This window comes from Panthera leo, chromosome F3 (genome assembly GCF_018350215.1).
Source record: "Panthera leo isolate Ple1 chromosome F3, P.leo_Ple1_pat1.1, whole genome shotgun sequence".
Taxonomy (NCBI): domain Eukaryota; kingdom Metazoa; phylum Chordata; class Mammalia; order Carnivora; family Felidae; genus Panthera; species Panthera leo.
In genome coordinates this window covers 2334485-2362186 of record NC_056696.1, presented here as the reverse complement: position 1 = coordinate 2362186, position 27702 = coordinate 2334485, and the positions used below count along the sequence as shown (strand labels likewise).

The 27702-nt window shown below is 56.0% G+C and overlaps 2 protein-coding genes and 1 long non-coding RNA gene across 10 annotated transcripts in view; 1 reads left to right on the top strand and 2 right to left on the bottom strand.

Moving 5' to 3' along the window:
- Positions 1-171: 171 nt before the first annotated feature.
- On the bottom strand, positions 172-3648 carry LOC122212234. 4 transcript variants are annotated; one of them, XR_006199065.1, is made up of 3 exons: positions 3329-3648; positions 1775-1865; positions 172-906 (listed from the first exon to the last, which is right to left on the bottom strand). It is a non-coding gene; the product is annotated as an uncharacterized LOC122212234 (long non-coding RNA). The 4 variants fall into 4 exon arrangements; XR_006199064.1 differs by lacking the exon at positions 3329-3648 and adding an exon at positions 2371-2480; XR_006199066.1 differs by lacking the exon at positions 3329-3648 and adding an exon at positions 2325-2367.
- Positions 2727-25446, top strand: LBR (lamin B receptor). Its single transcript, XM_042925997.1, has 14 exons — positions 2727-2812; positions 6156-6334; positions 7788-7991; positions 10528-10611; positions 11349-11538; positions 12235-12431; positions 13425-13479; positions 16235-16426; positions 17059-17162; positions 17986-18111; positions 21443-21611; positions 23116-23196; positions 23294-23416; positions 23548-25446. The coding sequence occupies exons 2-14, from the start codon at positions 6170-6172 to the stop codon at positions 23706-23708; spliced, it is 1851 nt and encodes a 616-aa protein (XP_042781931.1). The 5' UTR covers positions 2727-2812; positions 6156-6169; the 3' UTR covers positions 23709-25446.
- A 631-nt stretch (positions 25447-26077) lies between these two features.
- Positions 26078-27702, bottom strand: part of DNAH14 (dynein axonemal heavy chain 14) — a 407059-nt gene continuing 405434 nt past the window's right edge. For all 5 annotated transcript variants that reach the window (XM_042925989.1, XM_042925990.1, XM_042925991.1 and 2 more), the window contains 2 exons: positions 27405-27551; positions 26078-26310 (listed from right to left, as the gene is read on the bottom strand). In XM_042925989.1, the coding sequence (XP_042781923.1) occupies positions 26095-26310; positions 27405-27551 (363 nt within the window). In that variant the 3' untranslated portion in view covers positions 26078-26094. The remainder of the gene's footprint in view (positions 26311-27404; positions 27552-27702) is intronic.

The window sequence follows — 27702 nt, the reverse complement described above, 5'->3', positions numbered from 1 at the left end:
ATGTTGCATTTTACTCAGAACACACACCGACATAAATGACTAAACATCCGTGTGATCCTCTCGGACGGATGGCGTGTGATGCCAACACGGGTTACCTGGAGGTCGCAGAGTCGGCTCGAGTACTGACCCAGCAGCTCTCGGGAGCATGTAGCATGAGTATCTGGGCAGAAAAAAAAAATCACACATTCATACTACATGGATTAAGAGATTCCGTTAAGGCTGAGGAGAGCATCGTATTTGGATCAATTCATTCAAAGCTTCCCCTCGTGCTAGTGAGACGTTGAGCAAAACCAGGGAAGTGCTACAGATATACACGAATGTGTTTCAGATAAAAATGAAGACAGTATCGAGACGGACATAGCTGTTCCCTCACGGTCACCATGAACTCCGCTTCGGCGTGAACAGAAACGATTCAGATCAGACATCCGTAGAAATGTGCCATCAGGTGGCCCCGGGGGATTTCCACCTGATGAAAAGGTTTCTGCAGCAACCAGGGTGTGGCAGCGTGTTCCCGAAAACAGCACCAGATGGGTCCAACTGGACGTGCTCACGCCACGTGGTACGGAGCCTAGACCTACTTCCTACGAGAATCGTTAGTCCTAACAGCCCAGATCCTCTGGGAAGCAGGACCCAAGAAGGGCGGTGAGGGATCCGCAGGGAGGATCCTGTATTTCCGGTGTGGGGTTCCCGGCCCCTCCACTCCTCACCTTCCTTGCAAACGGGGGAGGGGGACTGTGCCCCTCGCGTCTACATTCACGACGGCAGCACCAAGACGTGGCTCTGTAAGTCAGGTCTTCGTTGCCTGTTCCACGAAGCCACATCTGGCCGATTGTGGCTGACAAGCATCTCTCGGAGAGCAAACCCTGGAAATTCTCCACTCCCAAGTACACACACTGTCCGTCGTCTCTGTGAAAGCAAAACAAGAGAACACTAACCGTTTCTTCACCGAGAAAGCGGCCGAGGTACTAAGCCTGATTTTTCACGACATACTCCAGTCTACTAACGAGAAACAAACAGTAACTGTTGCCTAGTTTCTCTGAGGTCAAAATCAGTTGTTTCCAAAAATGTTTTTGGTGATTTATAACTTATAAGCTGAATCTGGTGGCTTATGATCTTTTAGCTTCATTTTGTTATGAAGCTTTAGGAACCTGACGTTTAAAGTGAAGTGTGTGTGTGTGTGTGTGTGTGTGTGTAAGAGAATCCTTTATCTCATGAACGGTAATGATCCAGGAAATGTGTACCTCAAGGGAAACCCAGTGAAACCCTGGTTCTGGGTAGGACGTAGCACAAGAGAACAGCACAGCACCGCTTGGCTATGAAGAACAGAAGCTATCTTAGGGGCCCTTATACCTGAGATAGTGTTTTCATTTCTGTGTCACTTGCTGCAAATATTACCTACCTTAAAGGTTAAGGCGACCCAGGCCTAGGGCTCTGCCCCCAAATTAGGTTTTCTGACTTTGAAGTGCAGTCAGTGTGCATTTCTGTAGCTCAGAGACCTCCACAGGGCAAATCCCAGGACAGTGGACGACTTGAGGTCAGGGCTTGTTTTCAGGAAAGGCTCTAATGAAAACTTTCACACTGGTGGTGAATGTCTGAGAAAGCCCAGCTTACTAGATTTATTTATTTATTTATTTTTAAGTAGTAAACCTGGATGTTTTGTTATAACTTCGAGGTAAGAAAACTCTTGAGACTGAATCTGTGCTATACATGAAAATGCCTGTTTCCTATAATTGAACGGATAGTGCTTTCACAACTGAAATTCACTAAAACTTACCTGGCAGGTTAACCTAGTAGTCGGGTTAAGAAATACTTTAAGACCACACTGCAAAATGGGGAACTTCAATGGACTTCTTTAAATTCTCGACCTCAAAGGAAGGAAACCAACTAACCAATGATGATAACTTGGAGGAAAAAAGGGTTTAGGATCCACACCGTATCCGGAGTTAACGTAATGATTGGCGATGTGGCCCAATTAACACCAGACTCGTGGGATGCGGGCGGAGGCTCAGCGTCTAAGAGTTTTTGGTCCCTGGCACCTCCAGCCCCCGCTTCCGCCCCCGCGGCCGTCGCGGGACAGGAGCCCGGGACCCCGTGCCCCCCCGTCCCCGCCCCAGTCCCCGCACGCTCTAGTCCTTGCGTGTCCCGGTCCCTGCGCCCCCGCCCCCGACTCCGAGCCACCCCTGCCCTTCCCCCCGGTCCCTGCGCCCCCCGCCCGCGGCCCAGGCCCGGCCCGCCGCCGCCAGGACAAAGAAGTCGGGCGCCCTCGGGGCGGCCGCAGCCCCAAGCGGTTGGGAGCGCTCTGCCGGCGTCTCGGCCCGAAGCACCTGCGGCCGCGGACGGTTGATCCGCGTCGTCCGCACGCGAACGTACTGTTGTCCTAGCGGCTGTTTATTATCTCGGCCTCCAGGCCGCCCTGCGCCCCGAAGCCCGCGGCGGCGGCGGGGACTCGAGACCCCGGGGCGCGGGGAGGCGGGGCGGGGGCGCGGCGCCTGGGCAGCGGCGATAAGCGCGCGCTGGGCGGGCCCCGCTCCCCGCCGCCCCGCCTCCCCGCCTCCCCGCGGGCCCCGCCGGGCGGGGCGGACGCGCCACACGCACGACCAATCGGCGGCGCCGGCGACGATTCAAAAGGCCGAGGGGCCAATGGGAGCCCCCGGCGACCCGGCTGGGGGGCGGGGCCGGGGTGGGGCGCGGCGCGCGCTCGGGCGCGGGGGGAGCGGGCGCGGCGGGGCGGTGTCGTGCGCGCGGGAGCCGCCGCCGGTGCCGCTCGGCGACTGTCCCGGAGCCGTTCGTCTCCCGCAGGAGCCCGGCACAGGTGAGCGCTTCGCGCCCGCCTCTCGGCAACTCGGGGCGGGGGCGCGGCCTCGGCTTCCGCTGCGGGCGGTCGGCCGGGCCGCGGCGGAAGTGCAGCCGCGGTGGATCCGAATCGAGGACGCGTCCCTCCATTTTGGGCGCGCGGCGGCGGTGTCGGCCGGGAGGGCGGCGGTGGGGCCTCGGGTCCCTGCGTGCGGCGGCGGGGACGCGGGAGGCTGGCGGGCGGGACGGGGACACGGGGTGGGAGACGGGAGGTGCGCTGGCGGGCGGGACGCGGAACACGGGGGACACAAGGACGGGGGCGACGGGAGATGCGCCGACGGGGATGGGGGAGCCTGGCGGACAGGACGGGGACACGGGGTGGGGGACGGGGGACGGGGTGGGGGACGGGGGACGGGAGGTGCGCCGACGGGGATGGGGGAGCCTGGCGGGACGGGGACGGGGGACACGGGGGCGACGGGAGATGCGCCGGGGGCGATGGGGGAGCCTGGCGGGCGGGACGGGGAACAGCAGGTACCGGGATGCCCTCCGGCTTGGCTGCCCCCGGCCCCGGCTCTGAGAGGAAGGTGATGCGGGCTGCGCGCCCCTGCTCAGTACAGCTGGATGCTGTGTTCTCACCGTTTCAAGGCCTCAGAAAGAGCCCCCTGACAAGGCCCGGCGGTTGGGGGGGTGGGGACGGGAGCTGGCCGGGGAGGCCTGCACGGGGCGCGCGCACCTGCCGCCCGCACCGGAGCGAGGGTGGTTACACGGGCAACAGCTGTGAGCAGGGCCCGGTGTGTAGACCCGGCCGCGCCGCCCCGCTTAGTTGCCGAGCGCTGTCTCCGGAGGAGGGAGAAGGGTGAGCAGCAGCGGCCGGGCCTTCCCTCTGGACATTTCTGTCACTCTGGGAGCGGTCAGGTGTTTGCCTTGGGCCCAGCTGTGCGAGGGAGGCGGTCAGCTGCCGGGTCGGGTGGGACGTGGCAGGGTGCGGAGGAGGGCGGGAGACCCTTGCAAGCACCTGCTCTGCGGTCAGCCCGCTGTCGTGTGCGAGAACGGTAGCATTTTGGGGCCGCCTTGGCAGTGAAGTTAGCAAGCACGTGGCTTGGGGACTTTGTGTTCGGTCAACAGCTTTTTTCTTTTCACACTGGAGGGAGGCCTTTCCGTGTGTGATGGCAGAGAGGCCCGTGTGTCCCGTCCTGGCCGCTCTCCTCCAGGAGGTGCTACTGGGACGGGCCTGCGGGGTCCCAGGGGTGGGAGGATGTGTGTGCAGCGCAGGTGCACAGACCTTGCTGGTTTCATCTTTGGGAGCACTTGCTGACAAGGTGGTGGTGTCCCGAGGGGGTGCTGGCCAGCCTTTTGTCTCAGCCACCAGACCCAATGTTGCTGGAAGTCCCAAATCTTAGTTGTCTTTTTTTTTTTTTTTTTTAAATTAACCTTAGGGACCTAACCTATCCACTGCATAGCTTAATTAGTTTAACCCGGAGTATTTAACCAGGTAACAGAAGGTCCCGGTAAATAAGTGTTCAGAAAGGTGCTGTGTCTGCTCACGGGCCTGTTACAAACCCTCTGTTAAAAGTCGGGGGGACTGTGTGTTTCAGGTCCGTGAAGCGTTGTCGGAGACACGAATGGCATCTTTGTGTGGCAAGTGCCGGCTCTCAGCCCCGGTGGCCCACATCAGGGAATCAGAGCCAAGGCCGGGGTCTGGTGAGGGGGCTCCCGGGGGGGGAGGGGCGCGAGAGAACAGAGGAGACGGCACGGCACGCTTCCTTCCTCTTTCTTGACCTAAGTGTTGAAACAGGCCGACTTGGCTGTTGTCACCTTCCTTTCTGTGCCCCTCCTCCGTGCCCCGAGATGTGCCCTGCCCCCTGCTTCTCTAGTGCCCCCCCCCCCCCACTCCCCGTGAGTCCTCAGCCAGGTGTGACCCCTGTGACCTCACCCCCTAGCCCCTCTCCCCGCCCCATCCAGTGCCAGGTGATGCCATCTCGGCCGGTGCTGGGCAGCGGGCGCTGTCCCAGCTCACACGTAGCCCTGACGCCCCCTAATCACCAGTGTATGCTGCTGGGTTCTTTCATCTGCCTGCCTGGCCGCTGTCTTTCTAAACAACCGAGGCCTGTAAAGTACCTTCTCAGGCGATTAACAGTGAAGAAATTCAGCACTTATGAAAGATTCTCCCCGGGGGCGGGCGGGGTAACGTAACCCTCTCCTTCCTGAACCCCACGGTCGGACAGCGCCCCTGGAGGAGCTGGGCCAGGGGTGTGTGTTCTTGGGCCCAGACGGCCGGGCGGGGTTGTCGAGTTGGGCGGGAGGAAGGTGACTCTGCTCAGACCAGGCCCAGCTGGTTTGGCCGGTGACACAAGGCTGGGGGTGGGGGGTACCGGGGTGACCGGGGGAACCTGCCGGTCCTGAGAGCTGGAGGCACCCTGCAGCCGGGTGAGCTCTGAGGGAGGGGGGCCGACAGCTCCCGGACTGTGTGTGGTTTCCAACGAGGAACCGGGCTTCCTGGGCGGGGGCGGGTGGGGTGGGGAGTCAGGACAGTGGTGGGGGTCCGCCCGGCTGGCCGTGGGGTGACACAGATGCTCGGGATGCATTTGGGACTTTAGCTGTAAGACGAAGGCTGAATGAAAGAACCCCAAATTTGCTATTCGTCACGGATTTGGAAATAGTTCTCTCCTTGTTGGTGGGTTGTAGGAATGTTAATTGTACATCCGTGATTTTCCCAGAGGGTTGGTTTCTTAGGGTTTATTGTTTTTCATGTAGATAATGTGTTAGAAATTAAATACACTTTAAAGCCTTTGTAACACCATGCGAATTTCTCTGTTTATTTAAAGTAAGCTCCATGCCCAATGTGGGGCTTGAAGTTACAATCCGAGGTTAAGAGGCGCATGCTCTACCCACTGAGCCACACGCCCTATATGGGAATTTATAAATCCGAAAAGTCATCCTTTGTGGCCGTGCCTTGTTGTATAACAAGTGATCCGGTCACTTGGGCGCAAAAGTGTTGTGCAAAGCGCAGGCCGCGTGGTGCCTTCGTGTCCTGCTGCATCCTGCTGCTGTGGGTCCCTGGCGGGCACCACAGTGGCTCGGTGGCGCGGTCATCCTGGGTAAAGTGACTCCAGCTGATACACGCGCAGCGGAAAGAACAGCCTCTGGGGGTCCCAGCTCTGCCCGCGTTTCCGTCCTTGGGAAAACCGGTTAACACCTGCACACTTCAGGGTCGGACTCCTCCCCTCCAGAGCCCTTCCTGGTCCTAAGATCTTGACCAGTTAAGCGTTTGGGGAGGTCGTGTCTGAGTGTTCAGCCTGCGAAAGAAAGAGCCACATAAGCGTGTCCGCGGTGACGCCGGTGTTTCCTTTCCGACTTTTCAGACTGGTGTTTGAAGATGCCGAGTCGGAAGTTCGCCGACGGGGAGGTGGTACGGGGTCGCTGGCCCGGGAGCTCGCTTTACTACGAAGTTGAAATTCTGAGCCATGACAGCGGCTCCCAGCTCTACACCGTGAAGTACAAGGACGGGACGGAACTCGAGCTGAAGGAGAGTGACATCAAGGTGTGTGCCCCTCGGCTCCCCCAGAGGCGGTCACGCGGTGCGGGAAGGGCTGTGATGTGGCTGAGCTCAGGGCGGTCCGACCTGGCCCCCAGCAGGGCCGCGCTTCGGCTTTGGGTCGGACGCCGGGTCCGCTCTGGGGACGCACGGCTGCGCACGGCGGCCTGTCCCCGGGAGGCTCCCAGCCTCTTGGAGAAGACCTTCCATGGGTCCTCTCCTGGGGGTGGGGGGACGTTTGGCGGGCGGTGCTGTTGTGCATGGGGGTGGGGGGTGGTCCCAGTCTCAGGCTTGCAGGGGACACCTGGCCGGGTGCCGAGGCCACACAGGGAGCTCGGGATGGAGGGTGGCATGCCAACGGCTTGGGGGTAGGGGTGGGGGGGGGCCACGGGGGTGGTTACCCAGAGGGCCAAGAACGTGGTGGGCGAGGAGTGGGTTAAACGGGAGCAGAACCGGAGGGGTCTGGGCTTCGCCCTGACCACCAAGGATTTAATCAGGAGAGTGACGCTGATTAGACTTAAGTCTGGCCCGGGGCTTCTCGGCGTGTCTGTGAGCGCCTGGGCTCAAAATGATCTGATCCCAGGTGTGGAAATCATATGTAAAGTACCAGAAAGATGGCTCTATTTTCGGATGGAGAAAAAGACATACAAAGTAAAAGCCCCAACTTTTTATTGTTAGAGTCAACAAGCCTAAAATTACTTTGTCAAAATGCTATAAAAATTCCTACACATCTGTTCTCGATTTCATTTTTTGTCACAGATCAGTAAGAAACGGTTCTTGAACCGGTGGCCTGTGGCCTGGGGGGGGGCAAAGTTCTTGAAGACAGGGGCAGATAGTAACTGTTCTAGGCTTCCTGGGCCATCTTTCCGCAGCGTGAGAGTGGCCCCCGGCAGGGCAGGCCGGGAGTGGGTGCACGTGGCTGTGTTCCAACAAAAGTTCATTTGTGCACACTGACATTTGAATTTCAGGGGTTCTCAGGTGTCCCAAAGTTGCATTTTCCTTCTGCTCTTGTCTGCAATCATTTAAAAAGTGTCAAGCCACGCTTCGGTCCTGGGCCACACGGACTCAGGTGGGAGAGGAAAGGGCGGGGTGCGGCGTCGCTGAGCGTAATGCACCTCGCGCCCATTTTCCAGACCTGCCTGTGCGTGTCGCCCAGAGTGAAACCGTAGGACCGAGTTTCTTGCCGTCCGTCCCGGCCCCATCACCCGTTAACCCAGCGGGCTGGCGGGAGCCCTTCTAGTTGGTGCGGTTGGAAAGCACACGGCTCGCTGGTTTAGGCGCGGTCACTCCGCGTGGCTCTGCCTTCCGGGAAGGGTCAGGCGTGGAGCAGCCGCGTGCGTCCCGCGTGTCACTGGCCGGGCCCAGCGGGCACTCAGATGGCCTGAGGCCCGGGTGGTTTCAGAGCCGACGGTACCGGGTCTGCCTCGTGGTGAAACTGTGCCTTCTTGTCCCTCTCTAGCCCTTGACTTCCTTCAGGCAAAGGAAGAGCGGCTCAGCCTCCAGCTCTCCCTCCAGACGCCGAGGGAGTAGGTCCAGGTCCCGCTCCCGATCCCCGGGCCGACCTCCCCGAAGCTCCCGCCGATCCGCCTCTGCGTCGCACCAGGCCGACATTAAGGAGATGAGGAAGGAAGTGTTGGAAGTGAAGTTGACCCCGCTCGTGCTGGTGGGTGCACACGGCTCGCGCGGGGCCTCGGCCCTCGTCCGGGGTCGGGTCCCCAACGGGCTTCCCTCCGTGCTGTGCCGCCAGACTGCCTGCAGCGAGGGGACCTCCCGTCCAACGCGACGGCTCGGGAAGGCCACACCCTCACGCGGGGGTCGGGAAGAGTAGGAAGCACGAGGCTCTGATTACCGGTGAAAAAGAAGGTTCAGTTACGAGAGTGCTGTGGTTCTAAAAAATACTGTGTTTTTTAATATTGTGGTTTTAAAAAAGAGCGGTGTTCACGTTGGAAATGGAGGAGGACTGTAGCTTGAACTGAAAAAGTTTTACGGTTTATAGATGTTCACGTATAAAATGACAGTGGGACGTCACTGGGTTCTAAAAACGTATTCTTGGTCTCTCAGTGTCATTGCCCTTGACCCTCGACCACTTCTCTCCCAAGACGGTAACTTCAAAGGAGTTGCTTTCCGAGTTGAAGCTTGGAAAGGTTGTGGTGCAAGCCTGTAGGCCCCTGTGCGGTGGCTGTCTCGGATGGCAGGCTAAATAGAAATGATTTTCTTTTTGTAAGTTTATTTATCAATTTTGAGAGAGAGAGAGAGAGAGAGAGAAAGAATCCCAAGCAGGCTCTGCACTATCGGTGGGGCTTGATCCCATGAGCCGTGAGATGGTGACCTGAGCCGAAATCCAGAACTGGACGCTTAACTGACTGAGCCACTCAGGCGCCCCTAGTAGTGATTTTTAAGAAAAATAATTGAATAAAGATGATCTTTTATTCTATTCACTTAATATTACCTCTTTACTGGGTAAAATGCACACAGACTTTTAATAACCCTAAGCAACTGGATGAAATACACACTGTTTAGAAGCTAGATTTGTAAATTTTAAAATATATTGGGAATAACCTAGGTTACATTTTTGTACGTCATTTTTGTCGTATGGTATTGTTTGGCTAGACCACAGATTCTACAGATGTGACGTCATTGTTAAAATGCCTCGTGGGTAGGCTTTTAGCCTTTTCTCTAAATTTTGACCGTGGTGAGCAGATATGCTTATACAACATCTGATGTTTCCTTCAGATAAATTTTTAAAAGCGGAACCGCCAGGTCGGCGGTAGTGCGGGTTTGAGGCCTTTAATACACGCTGCCAGATCGCTTGCGCAAGGTTTATACCACTGTCTAGCGTGTGATGCCCATTTTCTCATTCTGAGAATTACCATAATTGGCCTCTTTTTTGGCCAACGCGATTGCCAAAGAGTATCTGCCCACCGCTCTACCTCGCATCCTGAGAATTGCCTGTGAGCTCGAACGTTCCGTCCGACAGCGGCTCTCCTTACCAAGCGGGTGACGCGTGCCGCTTTCTGTCACATTTTCATTTGTAGCATTTAGTGCCCGTTACATTCTTGCAGTGTGACCTCCTTCCAGTCCTGGTGACCCGAGGGCTGCAGGCTGGCTGTGCTCCCCGGCGGAGCCCGGGGCCACCGCGGAGCCGCCGCGGGAGTGAGGACGGTGTGTTGCCCGGGAAAGACCATCGCTGTGCTGCGTGTGGCTGTGACAGTCACTGCACCTTGTTGCCGTGGGTGCCTCATCGTGACCTTTCGCAGTAACTTGCCTCACTGCGTGAGCGTCCCGTCAGCTTGCACCCAGCAGAGTTCCCGCAGTACGGGGTCACGGCTGTCGCTCCGTGCCGCGGAGAGCGAGGTATTTGCCGAGCGGCTTGTTGGCACTTTGGTAAACTGAGGTACACGTTGAGCTTTCTCACCGCTCAGTCTGGCTTTGATTGGAGCTAGAATCTGACACCGCATCACTGCCGTCCTTCGCCAGTGGGCCTCCCGAGGACATACTTGCATTTTTAACTTGCTTTTCTCCTGTTGGTTTATTAGCGTGATAACGTATCAGGGATGTGGACGGGAGCTCAGTGACAGATTTCAGCCACGTGTTGCCCGGAAGGTCTTTTGCAAGCTGATGCACTTCCCCTGTTCAGTGCAATAAATTCACTCCGCTGCCTGGTGAGGGTGCAGGTTCGCGTCCGGAGACCCACAGGCAGAGAACGTGGGGCTCAGTAGAAACCACGCAGCCGGAACCCAGCAAGGAGGCAGTTTGTGGGTCATGGGCAGGGCTTCCCCAGTGCCTGCTGCTTGTTAATTTCCCCTTGGTGGCTGTTTTGGGCCAGTGAATGTCTTTCCCCCTTTTTCCTAACCAGTGAATGAACTAACTGAGTTTTACCTTATCTAACTCCTAGCAAATATTGTTAGTGTTTGCCATTGAACAATGGCATTATAACATTCAGTCTGATTGTGTTTAAAAAATGAAAGATCTTGTGTAGAAATTTATATTGTCAAATCCATTCACTTAAAGATTGGGAAATTCTAATCGATTTTAATCTTCTTCCTTTTTAACAAAAGTATGCTGAAATCCTTCAGAGTTGAAGCTGTGAAAATCTTTGTTTTATTGCTTGATTTCATAACAACATTCGGACATCATGTTCTGTTTAACGAGGTCTGATTCTTTCTTAAGTTCACGATATTCCGTCTTCTTCATTTTAGAAGCCATTTGGAAATAGCATCAGCAGATACAACGGGGAGACTGAGCGCACCGAGAGGGGTGGCATGCCTCACAGACACGCTGAGGTGCGAGGTGTCCCGTTCCTCCCCCCGCTTTTTCTCTTTGTTAAAGTGACTTTCCCTCAAGAATCACATTGGAGGGGCGCCTGGGGGGGCTCTGTCGGTTGAGCGTCCGACTCTCGGTTTTAGCTCAGGTCACGATCTCACGGTTCATGAGTTCGAGCCCCGCGTCGGGCTCTGTGCTGACAGTGCGGAGCCTGCTTGGGATTCTCTGTCTCCCTCTCTGTGCCCCAACCCTGCTGTCTCTCTCACTTGCTCTCTTTCTCTCTCTCTCTCTCTGAAAATAAGTAAGTTAAAAAAAAAATCACATTGAAAACCAGTGTTTTCTTACCATCTTTTCTAAAATTCTGTCCTTAAATTAAGGCTCAACATGATTTAACAAATGTATTCTTGTTAGTAGATGGCTATATTAAGATCCTGAGTTTAGTTAATGTGATGGCATTAATGATCATTACTGACCATAAGTTTATTTTTTATTTTTTTTTAATTTTTTAAGTTTATTTTTCAGAGAGAGAAAAAAAAAAATGAATGAGCGGGGGAGGGGCAGAGAGAGAGGGAGACACAGAATGGGAAGCAGACTCCAGACTCTGAGCTGTCAGCACAGAGCCCGGCACAGGGCTTGAACTCATGAACGGTGAGATCATGACCTGAGCCGGAGTCCCGCTGCTTAACCCACGGAGCCACCCAAGGCGCCCTGATAATTATCGACTATAAACATTTAGCGTTTTTTATTTTTCAACTAGGAAAAATTCCATGTGTCAGAGGAACGTAGTTACGTATCTGCACAGTACAGCCTGCGTCCTAGAAGAGAAGAGATAAAAGAAACGGATTCAAAGGAGGAAAACATTGTTACAACAACAAGGTCTGCATCGCCGAGAACCTCGGAAGCTCCGGCCACGCAGACCAAGGACCTGGAGTTTGGGGGAGTCCCTGGTAGGCAGCGCCCCCTGCTTGGTGTGGGGGGGGTGGGGGGGGCACGAGCCATCGCGGCAGTGGCGCCAAAGGAAAGGCCTTTCTCAGGAGGTATGTGAGGCGGCCAGGCCACAAGCCGGGTGGGGGCCCGGGCTTGCTGTTAGTAAGTGGGCGGTGATTGAAAGTAGTGACGATCTATGAGCTAGTAAAGGAAAATACTTTCGGCCGGTTCCAAGTCCTGCGCGGCTTAGTTCCTTCGTGTTTTGTAAGCAAACCCTGCGGGCTAGCGGGTCTGTGAGAGACGGCGTCCCGAGGTGCCTAGAATCTGTGCACCTGCTACGTGGGAATCTGTTCTGTTAGAAACTTAGGTGTAGAGAGTGCTTTACTTTTTTAGAAAAGAGGAGGCTGATGGTTTCAGATGTTCTGATCTTCAGCTTGCCGGCATCTCAGCTTGTCTGCTCCCTAGTGGATGGAGTTGACACGTTTTGGAGCCTGGTTTCTGGGGCGGAGGTCAGCTGTCCGGTGCTGGCTAGCGGCCGATGTCCTCAGCGGCCACGGCACTCGGCCACCGGGCGCGGCGGGTGCAGCCAGGAGTCTGTGATGGCCCGTTAGAAATCGCTTTCAGCGGGGAGCCAGGCTCCAGTTGTGACTTCAGAAGTCCAGAGGGGTCTTGACAGAGCGAGATAAACTGGCCTGAAATTGAAGCCTTGTCTGCAGGCGTGCTTCTCATCATGCTGGGACTGCCCGCCTGCCTCTGCCTGTTGCTGTTGATGTGTGAACAGAAGGAGCCCAGTCTTCTGAACTTCCCGCCTCCGTTGCCGGCCTGGCAGGATTTGTGGGAAACCAGAGTGTTTGGGGTCTACGTCCTCTGGTTTTTGATGCAGGCTCTGTTCTACCTGCTGCCAGTCGGGAAGGTGAGTTTCTGCTGGTGGGGCTCGTTGTCCCGGGACCTCCTCCCTCCTCAACCGATAAGCTCCCGAGTTCCAGGGACCTCAGTCTGTATCTTTACTTTTCTTTAAGAAAATTTTTTAATGTTTGTTTATTTTTGAGAGAGAGGGAGAGCGAGCGTGAGCAGGGGAGGGGCAGAGAGAGAGGGAGACCCAGAATCGGAAGCAGGCTCCAGGCTCCGAGCTGTCAGCACGGAGCCCGACGCGGGGCTCGAACTCACGGACCGTGAGATCGTGACCTGAGCCGAAATCGAGAGTCGGACGCTTAACCCCGGCCACCCACGTGCCCCTGGTGTTTCGTGTTTAAGATGAATTGCGACATTTCTGAGTAGTTATTTTGGGGAGCAAGCTGTGGCCGCTGTCGGGCAAGTGGGGGTTTTATTCTGACTCCTCTCGTGGGAGGCGCGTGTCTGTCGAGCACCTTTGGTGCGGGTGTGCCGTGCGCGATTGCCGACAGAGACGGAGTGCTCCTCGCGCGCGAAGTGCTCCCGTCTCTTGGAGATAAAGGATCACGTGGAACGGCGGAGGGACCGAGCGGGCGCACCTGTGTAGGTAGAGGAGCGAGAAGTACACGAGGCGGCGTCTGCGGCTGGGTGGGGCGCGGGCGCGGGCGCACGGGGGCCTCGCCGACCGGAGGCCGCAGGCCCCTGCTCTGCTTTCTCAGTGGTGGGGAGCGAGCGGTGGACGAGATCGTAGAGGGTTTTAAGTACGCGGAGCCGGTGGTGGCGCACGCGGGGGCGGGTGGCCGTTCCCGCTGTCGCCGCTACCACTGGGGCGCGTGCCGGAGACATCCTGGCGGAACGGCTCCGCCGGCGAGCGGTGCCCGTGAGACGCCTGCCGCTGGCCGCCGCCTTCCCTCCGGGGGTCCTCGTTCTCCTCCCGCCTGTGGGAATCGACGACGTGTGACGCGAGGCTGTTTAAAGTCTTAGGTGAAGAAAATCCCTTTCTCTTCTTTTTGAGGTGGTGGAAGGAATGCCCCTTGCTGATGGAAGAAGGCTCAAGTACAGACTCAACGGTGAGTTGTTGTTTTCACGCCAACCAGTGAGCGCAGGAAGCCTGCGAGCGTCGCGCTCCGCCACCCGTGGGAGCCGGGTCCAGCCGGGCGGGGGGTGTGCGGGTGCGGGGACGGCGCCCGTCGCTTCTCCCTGGCACGCGGTTTCATTTTCCTAGTACAGTCACTGGTTGCCGTGTTTATATTTTATCGCCCTGGGTCACCGCCACGGTCTGGGGACGCCCCTTCCGGCTTCTCGGCCACTCCTCCCCCACCCCCACCCCTCACCTCCCGACTCCTGGCCTCTGGCGTCACTTGGCTGGGTCCACGGTGCTTTTTCTGGAAAACTGTCCCCAAAGTGTCCTGTGGCAGCTGCATCATTCCTGTCACGTCTCTGCTCAGAGGAGCCCTCGGGTCCCTTTCTCTCCTTTTTATGTATTTTTTTAGTTTTAGTTTTTAATCTTATCTTAATTGCAGGGTAGATAGCGTTCGGTGTTCCACCGGTCTCGGGTGTGCTCTGGTGACTCCACGTTCCCCCGTGTGACCCAGTGCTCTCTTTCTGTCCCCATCATCCTGTTTATGGGCCTCCCCGACAGTCCCGGGCCGGGGTCCTTGGTTGTGGGTCCCTGGGGACCCCTGGTGCCGGGCAGAGGGCTGGCCTGCGGGAGGCTTGTCAGCTGTGAGCACCGGGCAGGTCTGTACCTCCGTCGGGTACGGCTGCCCTATTCTTAGGAGAGCTCTCCCTAAAGGGTTTTCCACTTTAACAGGACCGCGTAGACTGTCCTCCTTTCCTTGGGAATTACATTGTACATTCTCATTCTTGGCCTTTTCAATCCTATTCCTATCACTTCTTTTTTCTTTTTTATGTTTATTTTTTAGAGAGAGACAGAGCATGAGTGGGGGAGGGGCAGAGAGAGGGAGACACAGAATCGGAAGCAGGCTCCAGGCTCTGAGCCATCAGTACAGATCACGGTGCGGGGCTCGAACCCACGAACCATGAGATCATGACCTGGGCCGAGGTCAGATGCTCAACCCCACCAGGCGCCCCAGTCCTGTCACTTTTTACCTTTCTAACCGTGGGTACTTTATCCTGTGGCTTATTTAGCGCCTGCTTTGTGAAGTCCTTCTGCTGGATTCTGAAAGGACAGCTGAAGATCCCGTAGATGCCTTTCGTGCCGTGTGGAAAACATCGAGCCTAGCTCAGTGCCTGACCCGTGGTGGGTGCTTAACACTCACTTGCCGCTGTCGGGCGTTTACAAACTTTTACCAGATTTGCTGCTGTTAGAACCAGGCTGCCTGCAACGCCAGTGAGGCTGAGTCGGGACGGTGGCAAGGTTCTTGCCCTCTGGTCTCTTGATCTTTGTGGGTTCTTCCTGGGCGCTGATTGCCTTCTTTTGTAAAAGGTCCTGTTTTCTGTTTTCAGTCCCCTGTGAGGGACTGTGGCCCCTCCGACAGGGCGCGAGCTGGATGGCAGCCCGCTGGACCAGCTGCCCGGTCCTTCTCTTTCAGACTCCAGATTCCCCGTCTGGTTCCTCTGCCTCCGTCGTCCTCGATCTCTGTTCGTGAGATTTTACCCCTCACACAGGAAGCGCCCAGGACATCGTGAAGGGTTCATTTTAATGCACGTGGGCCACAGCGCAGGAAGCTGTTCTGTCTGCTGCCGTTTTCCTTTAACATTCATACATTTTACGAGAGTAAACGAATGGTTTAAAAAGCTGAAGGGAAAGTTACAACCGTTCGGAGTTGCCCTAGGGCCAAAACCTGGCATGCGGCGCAGGCGGGTTTAGACGGTGGCCCAGAGACCGCGCAGTGCTGCACGGGAGCCGCCGCGTTAGAGTTCGTGCGGGAGCCGCGGCCATGTCTCTTCTGTTTGCTTGTCGATCCGAGCGTGGTGGCTCTCGGGGCGCTCCCTCCGGACGCGTGACTCCTGCTTTGGCTCGCGGAAGAGGCAGGCCGGGCACACGCGACCCCGAGCGGGGCCAGCTGGCGCGGGCCTCCCGGGCCTCACGGGCGCCGTGGAGTCGGGAGTTGCCTGTGACCCGATGGCCTGTGCGCACTGGGCTCTCTGAGGCCAGGGTCCTGGGATCTGTTCCCTGGGAGGTGGGATGTAGCTAGGATCTTCTGGAACCATGGCGGGTAAGGCGTTTCAGGTAAAAGTACACACACTGGTGTAACTGCCTAGATCGCCCCACGGATTGTGTGTGGGGGGCGGCACAGCTCTGTTACTGATTTGGGCCCGAAGGTTAGGATTATGTGAATTTTGAGATTCTTCTCTGCTGTTTAATAGTGAATTTCTGTGCACTTTTAGCTTTGTTTTCATGAAAAGCACATATTGATGATTCCCAGTGAAAACGAATAGCATATGAACTATTAAAATATTGGAAAACCCGGGGCACCTGGGTGGTTCAGTTGGTTAAGTGTCCGACTCTTGTCTTGACTCAGGTCATGATCTCACGGTTTTGTGGGTTCGAGCCCCACATCGGGCTCCGAGGTGGGCGCAGCGCCTGCTTGGGACCCTTTCTCCCCCTCTCTCTGGCCCTTCCCCATTCGCGCTCTGTCTCAAAATAAACAAACTTCAAAAGCAAATTAAAATGCTTGACCCGTATGAGGGATCCAGCGTCTGTATCGAAGACCGGGGCGTTGCCTGCTTACCCGCTCGTGTGTTCTGAGCCCGATTCGTGCGAGTAAGCTCGGAAGCAATAACGTTGCGGTGTTTTCTCAGGGTGTGGATCTTGCGAAGCCCGGGTTTCACGTGCACGTTTTCTCTTTCTCTTTAAAGGGTTCTGTGCTCTCCTCCTGACGTCCGCGGTCATAGGAGCAGCCGTCTTCTGGGGCGCGGACCTGTACTACGTGTACGGCCACTTCCTTCAGTTCGCGCTGGCCGCTGCCGCCTTCTCCCTGGGCCTGAGTGTCTACCTGGCGGTGCGGGCGGCGGGGGCACCTCCCGGTGCCCTGGCCCCCTCCAGCTCCGGTAAGCACCCCCCCCCCCCCGCCCCCCTCCCCCCGCCCCCCCCAGGTCACAGCCATGATGAGGAGGAAGAGATAACAGGATGGAAAAAAAAGGGGAAGGAAGATACGCTTAAAGGGAAAGCATCTATTCGCTATTGTTTTCCGACTTTCCTATTCATCTCTGTTCCTTTTTCAGTCCCTTGATGACAGTTTATTTTAGTAACTTTTTTATTATAGTAACTGACATTTTAGTAACTTAGCATCACAGTTTACGACAATTTTCTTTTTTGGTCTCATAAACATCCTTAAAACGACCCAAAATAACAGACGTTATACGTTGGTTGATTCTGACCTTCAAGTATTGAAATATTTTAAAAACTCAGGTTGCTTCTTTTAAAAAATGGTGAGTCTTCGTTTTAAAAAAAGCTCCAGTTCCCTTAAAATCAGGGCACCTGGCCCTAGGGGCCTAGCTGCTTCCAGCCAGGGTGGGCACCCTCTGGCCTCCTCGGTCCTCGCCTCTGTGCCCGCCTGCCCACGCCGGCGCCTGCCGGGCTCCCTGAGAGGCTGAATTGGGACCCTGGATGGTAGACAGCAAGGCTTATTTTAAAGCCTCACAGTTGCCGTACTTTTGGATAAGAACTTTTCCCTTTCCAGGAAATGCCATTTATGATTTCTTCATCGGCCGTGAATTGAATCCTCGGATCGGTACTTTTGACCTCAAATACTTTTGTGAATTGCGCCCTGGATTGATTGGATGGGTATGTCTTCTTTGTTTTTAAGTTCAGTTCAGGAGTACAAATTAGTCTTGTGTTCAGAAAAGATTTTTAGACGACTTAAAGTGGGGGGTGGTATTTTTTAGGAATGATTACAGCTTTCCATGAGTCTGTATTTCAAGTATTGTTGTTCCCATGAGTAGAGTGCACAGGGTTAAGGTGCCCTGTTCCAGGTGATTAAAGATGGAGAGTTTGTTTCATTTTGCTTATATCGGTATATTTAGGTAGGAACGTGATCATGTAGGTGAATTCACGTGAGAAAAAATATATTTTCCCTGTTTTTAAAAAGAAAAGAAAATGAATTCTGACCCAATCATAGACCTGTGGGAGGGTTGCAAACACAGTCAGGATTCCCTCTGGCACCTCACTCTCTCCCTGTGTCCGTATCCGCGCGGCAGATTCCCACTGTCACCGTGATAGTAGCTGAACCCCAGGCCTTCTTTCTGCCCTTCCCCCCCCCCCCCCCCGCCCCCACTTCCTCCACTGTTGGCCCTTTTCTGTCCTGGGCCCCTCTCTCGACAGCCCTTCGAGCATGTGGTTGCTGTTCAGCTTTGTCTCCTGAGTCTTTCCCTGCCTCTCGTGACCGTGACATTTGCAGAGCGCCGGTCACGTGCTTTGTCAGGGGCCGTCGCGTCCTCGTGACTGGAGTGAGTGACGCAGCTCTGACCGGAGTACCGGGGAGGCGACCGGGGGTCCTTCCCGGAGTGCCGCTCCCGGGTTCGTGGTGTTGGCGTCACCCCTGCAGGTCGCCGTTGTTGCTACGGGTCTGGGCGGCGCCCTGAGGTCGCACCTGCCCCTTTTCTTGTAGGTGGTGGTGAACCTGGCGATGCTTCTGGCTGAGATGAGGCTGCAGAACCGAGCTGCCCCGTCCTTAGCGATGACTCTGGTTAACAGTTTCCAGCTCTTGTATGTGGTGGACGCGCTCTGGAACGAGGTAATTCGTCTTAGGGGCAGAGGCCCTCGGGTCTGGCGGCGTTGAGTGTGGGCGAGCGGCCTCCGACACGGGGTGAGGAGGGCTGCTGGGAGGAGGCGGGGCACCCGTCCACGCGGCGTGGGGAGCGTGTGCGTCATCTGCTCCTTGACGCGAAGTATTTAAGATCTGTGCGTGTGTCCGGTTCCTATAAATAAATCCTAATTTCCTAATTACCGTGTCAAATGAACGTGGACAGATAGATCAGCACGGAGTTAGGGTCCTGCTCTTTGGATCGTCAGGCGGCAGCCGGTTCTTAAATAGCGAAGGTGTTTTGGTGGTGGTGCTTCGGAATGTACAGAATAGCTCCCGTTGGACGCATCTTAAATGAGGAGTCGTGATGACCAGGGAAATGGGTGTAAGTAAAGCTGAGCTCCTAACACGTGCCCTTACTGGCACATGGAGACGTCATTGGTGTTTTTGGGGCACCTGGGTGGCTCAGCCGGTTGAGCGTCCGGCTTCGCTCAGGTCATGATCTCGTGGTTCGTGAGTTCGAGCCCTGCGTCGCGCTCTGTGCTGACAGCTCAGAGCCTGGAGCCTGCTTCCGATTCTGTTTCCATCTCTCTGCTCCTCCCCTGCTCATGCTCTGTCTCTTTCTCTCTTTCAAATGTAAAACGTTAAAAACAAAAAGTCTGATCAGTGTTTTCTAGTTCTTGAAGACTGGCTTATATTTTCCTAATCTTTGTTTTAATATATTCCCTTTAAAAATCATGTATTCCTCAGGCCTGTTTTACAGTCACTTTATCAATTTCCTGTTACCTTTGTAACCTGTGCCTCCAGGTTTCAAGTTGAGTTTTCTTCCGGTTTTAAAAACAAAATCAGGGTCGCCTGGTGGCTCAGTCGGTTAAGCATCCACCTCTTGATTTCGGCTCAGGTCATGATCTCACAGTTGGTGAGTTCAAGCCCCACGTCAGGATATGTGCAGACAGCGTGGAGCCTGCTTGAGATTCTCTCTCCCGCTCTTTCTCTGCCCCGCCTTCTAAGTAAACTTAAAAAAGTAAAAACAAAACTGGCCTCCCTACATCACCACGTCCGAGTCAGTCTTCACGACAGCGTGTTGACCTCTCGAGTCGGAGGCTTGGCTGCTGCACCGGGTCACGGGGTCGCTCAGGGTGACTCGGAAAGCGTCATGTTGCTATTTCCGTAATCTGCCTCTTGTTCGGTCACTCAGGGCCTTTCGAGGTAAATAAACCTCAGCTACGAGTAGCCGGGGTACGGATTTTGTCAAGCTCCTGGCTCTGCGCTCTGAGAACTGCAGGCCCGTGGGGCACCCGCCGCTGGGGCCTCAGAAGGTTCCAGGTCCACCCCAGAGGACCTGCGGGTGGGCGTCCTCCTCTGTGGCGCAGTCGGCGGCTCCCAGGGGGCCGGCACCTTCCGTCTCAGGAGCCCGGTGATGCTTCACTGTTGCTTGAGTGTCACAGAGATGTCTCTTTACACTCCTTTCTGGTGGCGTTTCAGCGATGAGCAATTCTTCTGGCTTGCTGTCACGCGGTGGGAGTCACCGTGGCCCTCGCTAGAAATTCACGTGTTCCAGAGATTTCGCTGAACGGTGACTTCCGTTGATTTCTGTGAAGGCGGTTTGTCGCAGGTCCTGGGGGTCGAGCACCAGAGTTGGGGGTGGTTTTCCCTGTGTGTCATCAGTGCCCCAGCTCTGCGGACAAAGGGGCTTGACTTGATGATTTTCGCGGGCATCTGGCTGTGGCCGGGCAGTGAGGCTGACTCCCCTTCTTGTTAGTTGGTTGACCTGAGGGAACGGAGGACGGTAATTAGATAGAAGTGACTTCCCTCTGCCTGCAAGGCTGTCCTGGGAGCGCCTGACCGGGCAGTGGCTGCCCGACAGCTCGTCCCTTCTCCTGTCCTGTGCACCAGGCTGCTGGCTCCCGGGAGATCGGAGGGCAGGTCCTGAGAGCCTGTGTGCACGGGGATCGTGCACGGGGATCGGTGCTCTTGAGTGTGGCCTGAGGGCCCGGAGGTTGTGACTTCGGTTTTCCGTTCCATGGTTCATTTGCCTGCTTTCTGGAAGAAAGGGGTCTTTGGAGTTCCCACCTTTTCCTTTCATCGGGCCTCGGACCCCTCAGTGGAGCTTGCTCCCTGCTTTTCTGCGTCAGCCGCGTGGCCCGAGGTTGGAGGTGGTTGGACATTCCCTCGGGCCGGGCCTTCTGAGTTTGACCTCGGTGGCGTCTCCGATCTGGAGTCCGGCCTGCAGGTGTCTGGGCCCGGCGGTGATCTGGCGGCTTGCGCGTGCGGGTCAAACCCTGTTCCTGCATCGTCAGCGGAGGGGGAAGCAGGGGCATCCCGTGTTGTGATCAGAAGGGAGACGGGTGCACGCGGGGTTGATACGGGGCAGCCGGCGGTGTCGTCATTCCTCCGGCAAACGCCGAAAATGCTGACTGTGTAGCGCGCCAGCCGTGCGCCGCGTGCTGGGGTGACGGTGACGAGCTGGAGACCTGGGGTCCCTGTCAGAGTGAGGACTTGGCACCCCCACTGTGAGCAGGTGCGGCATCCGACAAGCGCCTCGTCTGAGGGGTCCAGGGGAGGCCGCTGGGGGGTGACTGGGGAGCCGGAGGCCGAGGTCGGAGAACGGCCCGGGTGAAGGTGGGAAGCGTGAGAGGCGTTTTGGACACGTGTCATTTCCAGATCGTGGGATGAGAGGGTACCGCGAGTGGAGATGAAGGCGGCAAAGTGACCTGGTGAGGGACACGGGCCCAGGAACCAGAACCCCTCTTCCCCCCGCCTTTTTTTTTTTTTATGTTTGTTTTAGAGAGAGAGTGCCAGCAGGGGAGGGGCAGAGAGAGGGGGAGACAGAATCCGAAGCGGGCTCCAGGCTCTGAGCAAGCTGTCAGTGCAGAGCCTGACACGGGGCTCGAACCCACAAACCGTGAGACCGTGACCTGAGCGGAAAGTCAGATGCTTCACCACCTGAGCCCCTGGCGCCCCTCCCCTCTCTTATAACTTGCAGCTGCTGTGCCCTCCCAGAACCCTGCGTCCGTTTGTGAACCGGTGCTTTGTTTGAACACTTGGAACACAGAATTTTCATTCCCCAAGTGTTTTGTTGTTGTTGAGAAAGTGTGCGAGTAGTGGAGGGGCCGGGGGGGGGGGGGGGGGGAGAGGGAGGGGGGGAATCCCAAGCAGGCTCCTCGCTGTCAGCACAGAGCCTGATGCAGGGCTTGATCCCACGACCCTGGGATCATGACCTGAGCCGACATCAAGAGTCAACCGACTGAGCCACCCAGGCGGCCCCCGCCCCCCTCCCCAAACGTTCTTAAAATTTGCCTTTCCCTCTCTTTCCTAACAGGAAGCACTGTTGACAACCATGGACATCACCCACGACGGGTTTGGGTTCATGCTGGCGTTCGGAGACCTAGCGTGGGTTCCCTTCATCTACAGCTTCCAAGCCTTTTATCTGGTCGGCCACCCAAATGAAGTGTCTTGGCCGATGGCCTCTCTCATCATCGCCCTGAAACGTGAGTGCCGACCTCCGTCTCTGTGGATTAAATGTCGCGCACGGAGTCTCTTGGGCTCTCGTTCGGGCCTATTCACAACGCGCCCTCGGAGAGGGACGTGATTAGCTCGGGTGTGCAGTAAGCGGTTTGATGAGTCATTTGAAAAGACGCCTGCCTTGCAGGGAGAACGGGCGCTTCGTTCCTGGGGTGGTTTTTCTTTGCAGCGGCTGCTCCTTCTGGTGGGCGTCTTGAAAAGTAGGAAGTCTGGCCCTGCTGTGCCAGCCCGGCCTGCCCTCAGGCGCGGGGCGAGGCGTACGAGCACAAGTGGCGGGCCCGCCGCCCACTGCGGCCATGTCGAAGGCGGTCGGGACTGGTCTCGGGGGAGTAGCGGTCCGAGTGGCCTCGGTGGGGGAGGGTGCTCGATCTGAAGTGTAAACTGTAGCGGGTAAAGTGGGATTAAAGTGGGATCGGGGGCGGGGGGGGGGGGGGGGGGGGGGGGGACATGCGGAAGCGGGGGAGGGCAGCCTGGCCGGAGCCGAGGAGCATCGCGGGTGGTCGTGGCTGAGTGTCACAGCAGCGGCTCTTCTGTGACGTGTTTGGTAAATGCCTCCAGCGGGGGCGGGGCAGGAAAATTAGCGCGAACTCCAAATATAGGGACTTTTGCTGCTCTGATTGGCGTCCCGGGGAGAAGAGGGGATTTAAGGCGAGGGTTAAAATTAAGGTTCGGTTTCAACATGGGTTCGGCTCCTGCTGACCACGCCTGCGTATCACTCGAGGCGGTCCGCGTAGTTTACAGGTCAGCGACAGACGGGGAGTCGTCCCTTCCCACGCTGTGGGGGACTGACAGACAGACTCGAGGGCTCATGGCCAGCGGTTGTTGGTCAGGGCCTCTCAATCTGACGCTCTGAAATCTGGACGAGAGCAGTCGGCCTGCAGGGGGATCCCGTGTGTGCGTGTACGTGCAGGTTCTCGTCCTGCTTCGGGTCCAGGCGGCGTCCGTGTTCTGGCTCGTGGGTGTGACAGCGGCAGTGAGCCCCAGTACTGCTGTGCTTCTCACCGGGGCCGGAGTAGCGTTCGTCTGTGGGTGGCACCGTATCGGTTGGTTTTGCGTCCCCCGGTGGATGAGGAAAGCGGTACAGTAGTGACATTTCAGGATACTCCTCTCTTGATGTCCTGAGGTGACGGGTTTGAGTTTTTAAAAAATGTTTATTTGTTTTGAGAGAGAGCATGGGAGCAGGGGAGGGGCAGAGAGAGAGGATCCCAAGCAGGCTCCACAGTGTCCGCGCAGAGCCTGACACGGGGCTCGATCCCGCAAACCGTGACATCGCGACCTGAGCCAAGATCAGGAGTCAGACACTTAATCGACTGAGCCCCCCGGGCGCCCCTTTAATTGTTCTGAAGAGAGCAGAGTATTCTCTACTTTGGAAGTTTCCTCAAAGCACAGAATTCCTAAGTGGAATCACTGATGCTTTTAAGTATTAGATTGTGTCTAAATTGTTAACGTGAGATTTTAAAAACATTACAGTTTGTGGATATGTGATCTTCCGAGGTGCAAATTCTCAGAAAAACGCATTCCGGAAAAATCCCGCTGACCCAAAGCTTGCACGTAAGTACGGGTTTATATTTATGATGTTTACGTTACATAAAGATTTTACGTCCGTCTGTCTAGAGGTGATTATAAATGTCTTTTTACTTTCACCTAGATTTGAAAACCATTCACACTTCGACGGGAAAAGACCTTCTGGTTTCTGGATGGTGGGGCTTTGTTCGCCACCCCAATTACTTGGGTGACCTCCTCATGGCCCTGGCGTGGTCCCTCCCCTGTGGTGAGCGCGGCGGGCAGAGTCGGGGGAGGGGGGGCCTGGGGAATCTCGCGGTTCACCTGGGCCGGGGGGGGGGGCTGGGGGAGTGTCGCGTAGGGATCGGAAACGTCACTGACGCTTGTGCCGTGACCCAGGTTTCGGTCACGCTCTGCCGTACTTCTACGTCGCCTACTTCACCGTGCTGCTGGTGCACCGGGAGGCCCGCGACGAGCGCCACTGCCGCAGGCGGTACGGCCTGGCGTGGGAGCAGTACTGCCGGCGGGTGCCCTACCGTATCCTGCCCCGCGTGTACTAGCCGCCCACGCGCCTGCCCCGTGGCTTCCCCGGGAGACCGAGAGAAGGCTCCGGAGCGAATCTTCATCTGTCGCACCGACGGGGTCTTTTCTTTCTGAGTCCGGACCGGGGGGCCCGGTGGTCTTTTAACGCAGCCACGCCTGCGGCCACTCGGTCCTGACGCCGGACGGAGGACAAGGGGGATCGTTGGGATTTGCTTTGTGCCGGGAGACGGGCCGTCCTTGAAGATGCACTGAGACAATCCCGGTGACGTCTGTGGGTCTCCAGGACTTTCCAGCTGTGACTGTTTCGTTCTGTCCTCGTGTTTCCTAAGTGACACCAGCCGCCCCGTGGAGCCTCGTCCACGTCTCGTGAAGAGAACTCGCGTCCGCTTGCTTTTGAAGCAGATCATTCGTGGGCGACGGGATTCGAAAGAGGACTCGGGTCCCGTGTCCGCTGCCGTGAGCGGGGACGGGGCCGTTCGCAGGGGCAGATGAAGGGAGACCCTCAGCAGTTCGCTTACCCTCCGCTTCTGGAACTGCGCCGGAAAGTGTAAGTACACAGATTTTATGTAATATATGGGGACTGCAGATCTCTCTGTACAGTATTTTGAATGTGAAATAAGCGTTAGGACTAAGGATCTTTTTAACGAAAACGTTTGCAGTATTTTAAATTAAATTTTATAAAGTAATACCTGTCGATTAAAAATTGTGAAACCATTAGAATTCACTTAACGTTGTCTAAAAGATGCTGGTAAGACCCAGGGGGGTGTCTTCCTTAACCCAAAGCTGGCGGATTTGGCTTTGCTACCTCACGCGCAGGTGTCCGTTTTGCCTTTATAAACTGTTGCAGATAGAAAAAAAAAATAGAATATATATTTTTGGAGTCACAGCACTATTTAAACATTTTTACACAGATTGGTTTTTGAAAACTTGCCATTTCAGGCTAATATTTTTGTACGTTTTTGACTTTTTTAAGATAAAACCGTGATTTTGCTACGGGTGAGGCCACGCCGTTTATACTGTAGCTCGTACATCCGTTGTCTTCACCAACGCTCCTCCCCGTAACGGGAGGCGGCGCTCCTCTTTAGAAGCCTGTTGATCTACAGATAACTGAAGGGAAGAGTCTATTTTGTTTAGTCATTGGTCCGTTTTAGTTTTATTTTTGTTTAATGGAGGTGCGCGGGGCAGCCGTAGCTGTGAAGTTCTAGCCGATGTAGTCTCCTAATTAATTGTCCTGCAACGGACCAGTAGCAGATTCACTAAAACATTGTATTTAAATTGTTCTCGGGATCTTAACTGTGGGGGATCGAACGGAGCGTCTGGGGCGTCGATGCATCTTGTAGACGAGACACAGGTCCGCGGCGTTGTCCTGCGTTGCCGTGGGCGCCGCGTGTGACTTTGCTCCGTGAACGTGATGGTGACGTTGGCGGCCTCTGGCACCCTCGCCCGCACCCCGTGGTCTTCGTGTCTTCCGCGCTGATGGAAGCAAGCAGCTTTTCTTACGCTTTTCTCCTGCGTCGGAAAGAGCGTCCCATCGTGTCCTCGAGTCACCAGCGAAGCTTCGGGGGAGGAAGGAGGAGGTCTAGTTCTTTCTCTGGTAATGTGAAAAGAGCCTTTACCAACATAGTGCTGCAGTTTCTGGATATCAGCTATGATTTGTTTTTAGTTGTTTTTGACATGTTTGACAAGTTTTATAATGAAGTTTGAAGTTGGAAATAAAGTTGAAAATAAAAAAGATGTTGGCCTTTGCGCCTCAGAGCCTCTTCCTTGTGCCTGTGACTCTGGGATCGTTGGGGCCCACACGGGAGCCCGTAGGTGACCACCGCCCACCCTGCCTGCATCGTGGCTCTCAGAAGGTTGGAGAGGGGAGGGGTCTGTGCGTTTAGTCCCGGTTGTTTGCGAAGAGAGAAACGGCCGCGCCATTCAGACCCCGTCACACTCTCACGGGAGTTTGTCGGGGCCCCGGAAGCGCCTAGTACGTGGGAGGCCTGTGTCGGTGAGGTGAGCCCAGGTACCTTCTCGTGGGAGGAAGTCTGGTGGAGCCACAAGACCACGTCTCATCAAGGGAAGCAGCCTGCGTGGGGCCAGTCCTGTGGCCCCCGTGCGGCCGGGGAAAAGTGCTCCCGAGGACCCCCTCGCGTGTGTTGCGTCGTACGTGACCGCAGACGACACGCCCTGCCGTCTTCCGAGTGGAAACCACGGCGCCCGGCCAAGTCCCACCTGCTGTCCCTGGGACGCCCCCGGGCACTCACTCACCTGGGATGGGGCAGCCGGAAGACCCCACTGCAGGTACAGAGGGAGAAGACCGCACCTGTCCGGTCTGGCTGAACACGCGGGTGTTTTCGTGGCGGGTGCTGGATCACAAATCCGCTCAGAGACAAAAAGTAGATGGGGCGGTGCACACGTTTATTTCTCCTTTTTCTCACACAGCAAGGCAACCCGCGTTGTGACCCAGTGACTGGGGGGTCTCTTCGTGGGTAAGTGCACGGAGGTCAGGAAGCCTGCAGGCAAGCCAGTGGTTGTCACGGCTCTTGACCTCTCAGGCGTCTGATACACCGGGCACTCAAATGTGTAGAGCTGCGTATCTGTCTGGTCAGAAGCGCCTGCTCGCTCAGTGGAAAGCTGAAAAACAAATCCAACAGTTAGATGGCAGAGCAGGAGCTCACGTTTCCACGCGCCAGATTTGGGGGTCGGCCGTTCGCCGAACACACGGCTGGTTAGGGGTTCTGTGGCCGGAGGACCTGTGTGCCATCGTGGCCTCCGGAACAGTCTGGAGAAGCAGCTGGTAGAGCATCTATTCCAGGTTTTAGCAATGTTCTAGGCTATTGTATTTATTTTTATGTTTAAAGAATTTTTAATGTTTAGTTTCGAGAGACGTCAGGATGTGAGTGGAGGAGGGGCAGGGAGAGAGGGAGGCACAGAATCTGAAGCAGGCTCCAGGCTCCGAGCTGTCAGCACAGAGCCCGACGCGGGGCTCGAACCCACAGACTGTGAGATCGTGACCCGAGCCGAAGTCGGTCGCTCAAACCGACTGAGCCACTCAGGCTATTTTACATGTTTGCCATCTAGGGGCATCTGGGTGGCTCAGTGGTTAAGTGTCCGACTTCAGCTCAGGTCACGATCTCAGTTTGTGAGTTCGAGCCCCGTACTGGGCTTCACTGGCAGTTCGGAGCCTGGAGCCTGCTTCAGATTCTGTGTCTTCCTCTCTCTCTGCCCCTGCCCTGCGTGTGCTCGCTCTCCCTCCCTCTCTCCCTCTCAAAAAAATATAAACGTTAAAACAACGATGTTTAAAAAAATGAAGTTTCTTGAGGCAGAATTTATAAGTATTGTGTTTATTAACTTTAAATGTGTGATTCAGTGAGTACTGAAAAGTACATATTAAAAATACATACCGGGGCGCCTGGGTGACTCAGTCCAATAAGCATCCAACTTTGGCTCAGGTCATGATCTCCGGTTCGTGGGTTCGAGCCCTGCGTCCAGCTCCGTGCTGACAGTTCAGAGCCCGGAGTCTGTGTCCCGTACCCCCCCCCCCCCCCGCCCCCTCCCCCGCTCGCACTCTCTCTCAACAGTAAACATTAAAACAAAATTTTTTTAACGTCTAAAGCGTATCAGCAAATGTCCCTCGTGAAACCACGGGGAACGGGACAGGAAGGAACGGCTCGGGTCCCCGCGGGAAGGCCCACAAGGCCGACTGCACGGTAAACACGTGCAATTACCTTTGTTGGCAGGAAGTAGATTTCAGGGAAATCATAACAGAGCTCTCGAGGCAGCGAGTCCTCTAGTATGTTTTGTTCCCGATTCCACCTTGCCCCCTCGATGAATAAACCGAAAACGTGAACTCCGACGTGAGTGCAGTCTGTGCCCTGAGATGAAAGAGAGGCGGTGTCGGTGGGTCCCCGGGCAGGGCGCTTCCTTCGACCGAAGCTCCGTCTGGGGGAGGGTCCTGGGGGAGACGGAGAGCTGCCCTCCGAGACCCGCCCCCCGGACGCCCGAAGCTACAGCTCGCACCGAGCC

What these genes read in the sequence shown, in the direction of transcription:
- LBR (XM_042925997.1), top strand. Translation starts at nt 6,170, where the DNA reads ATGCCGAGTCGGAAGTTCGCCGACGGGGAGGTGGTACGGGGTCGCTGG. An exon ending in AGTTGACCCCGCTCGTGCTG is followed by an intron (nt 7,992 to 10,527) that starts GTGGGTGCACAC and finishes TCTTCATTTTAG; the next exon opens with AAGCCATTTGGAAATAGCAT. An exon ending in TGCCTCACAGACACGCTGAG is followed by an intron (nt 10,612 to 11,348) that starts GTGCGAGGTGTC and finishes TTTTTCAACTAG; the next exon opens with GAAAAATTCCATGTGTCAGA.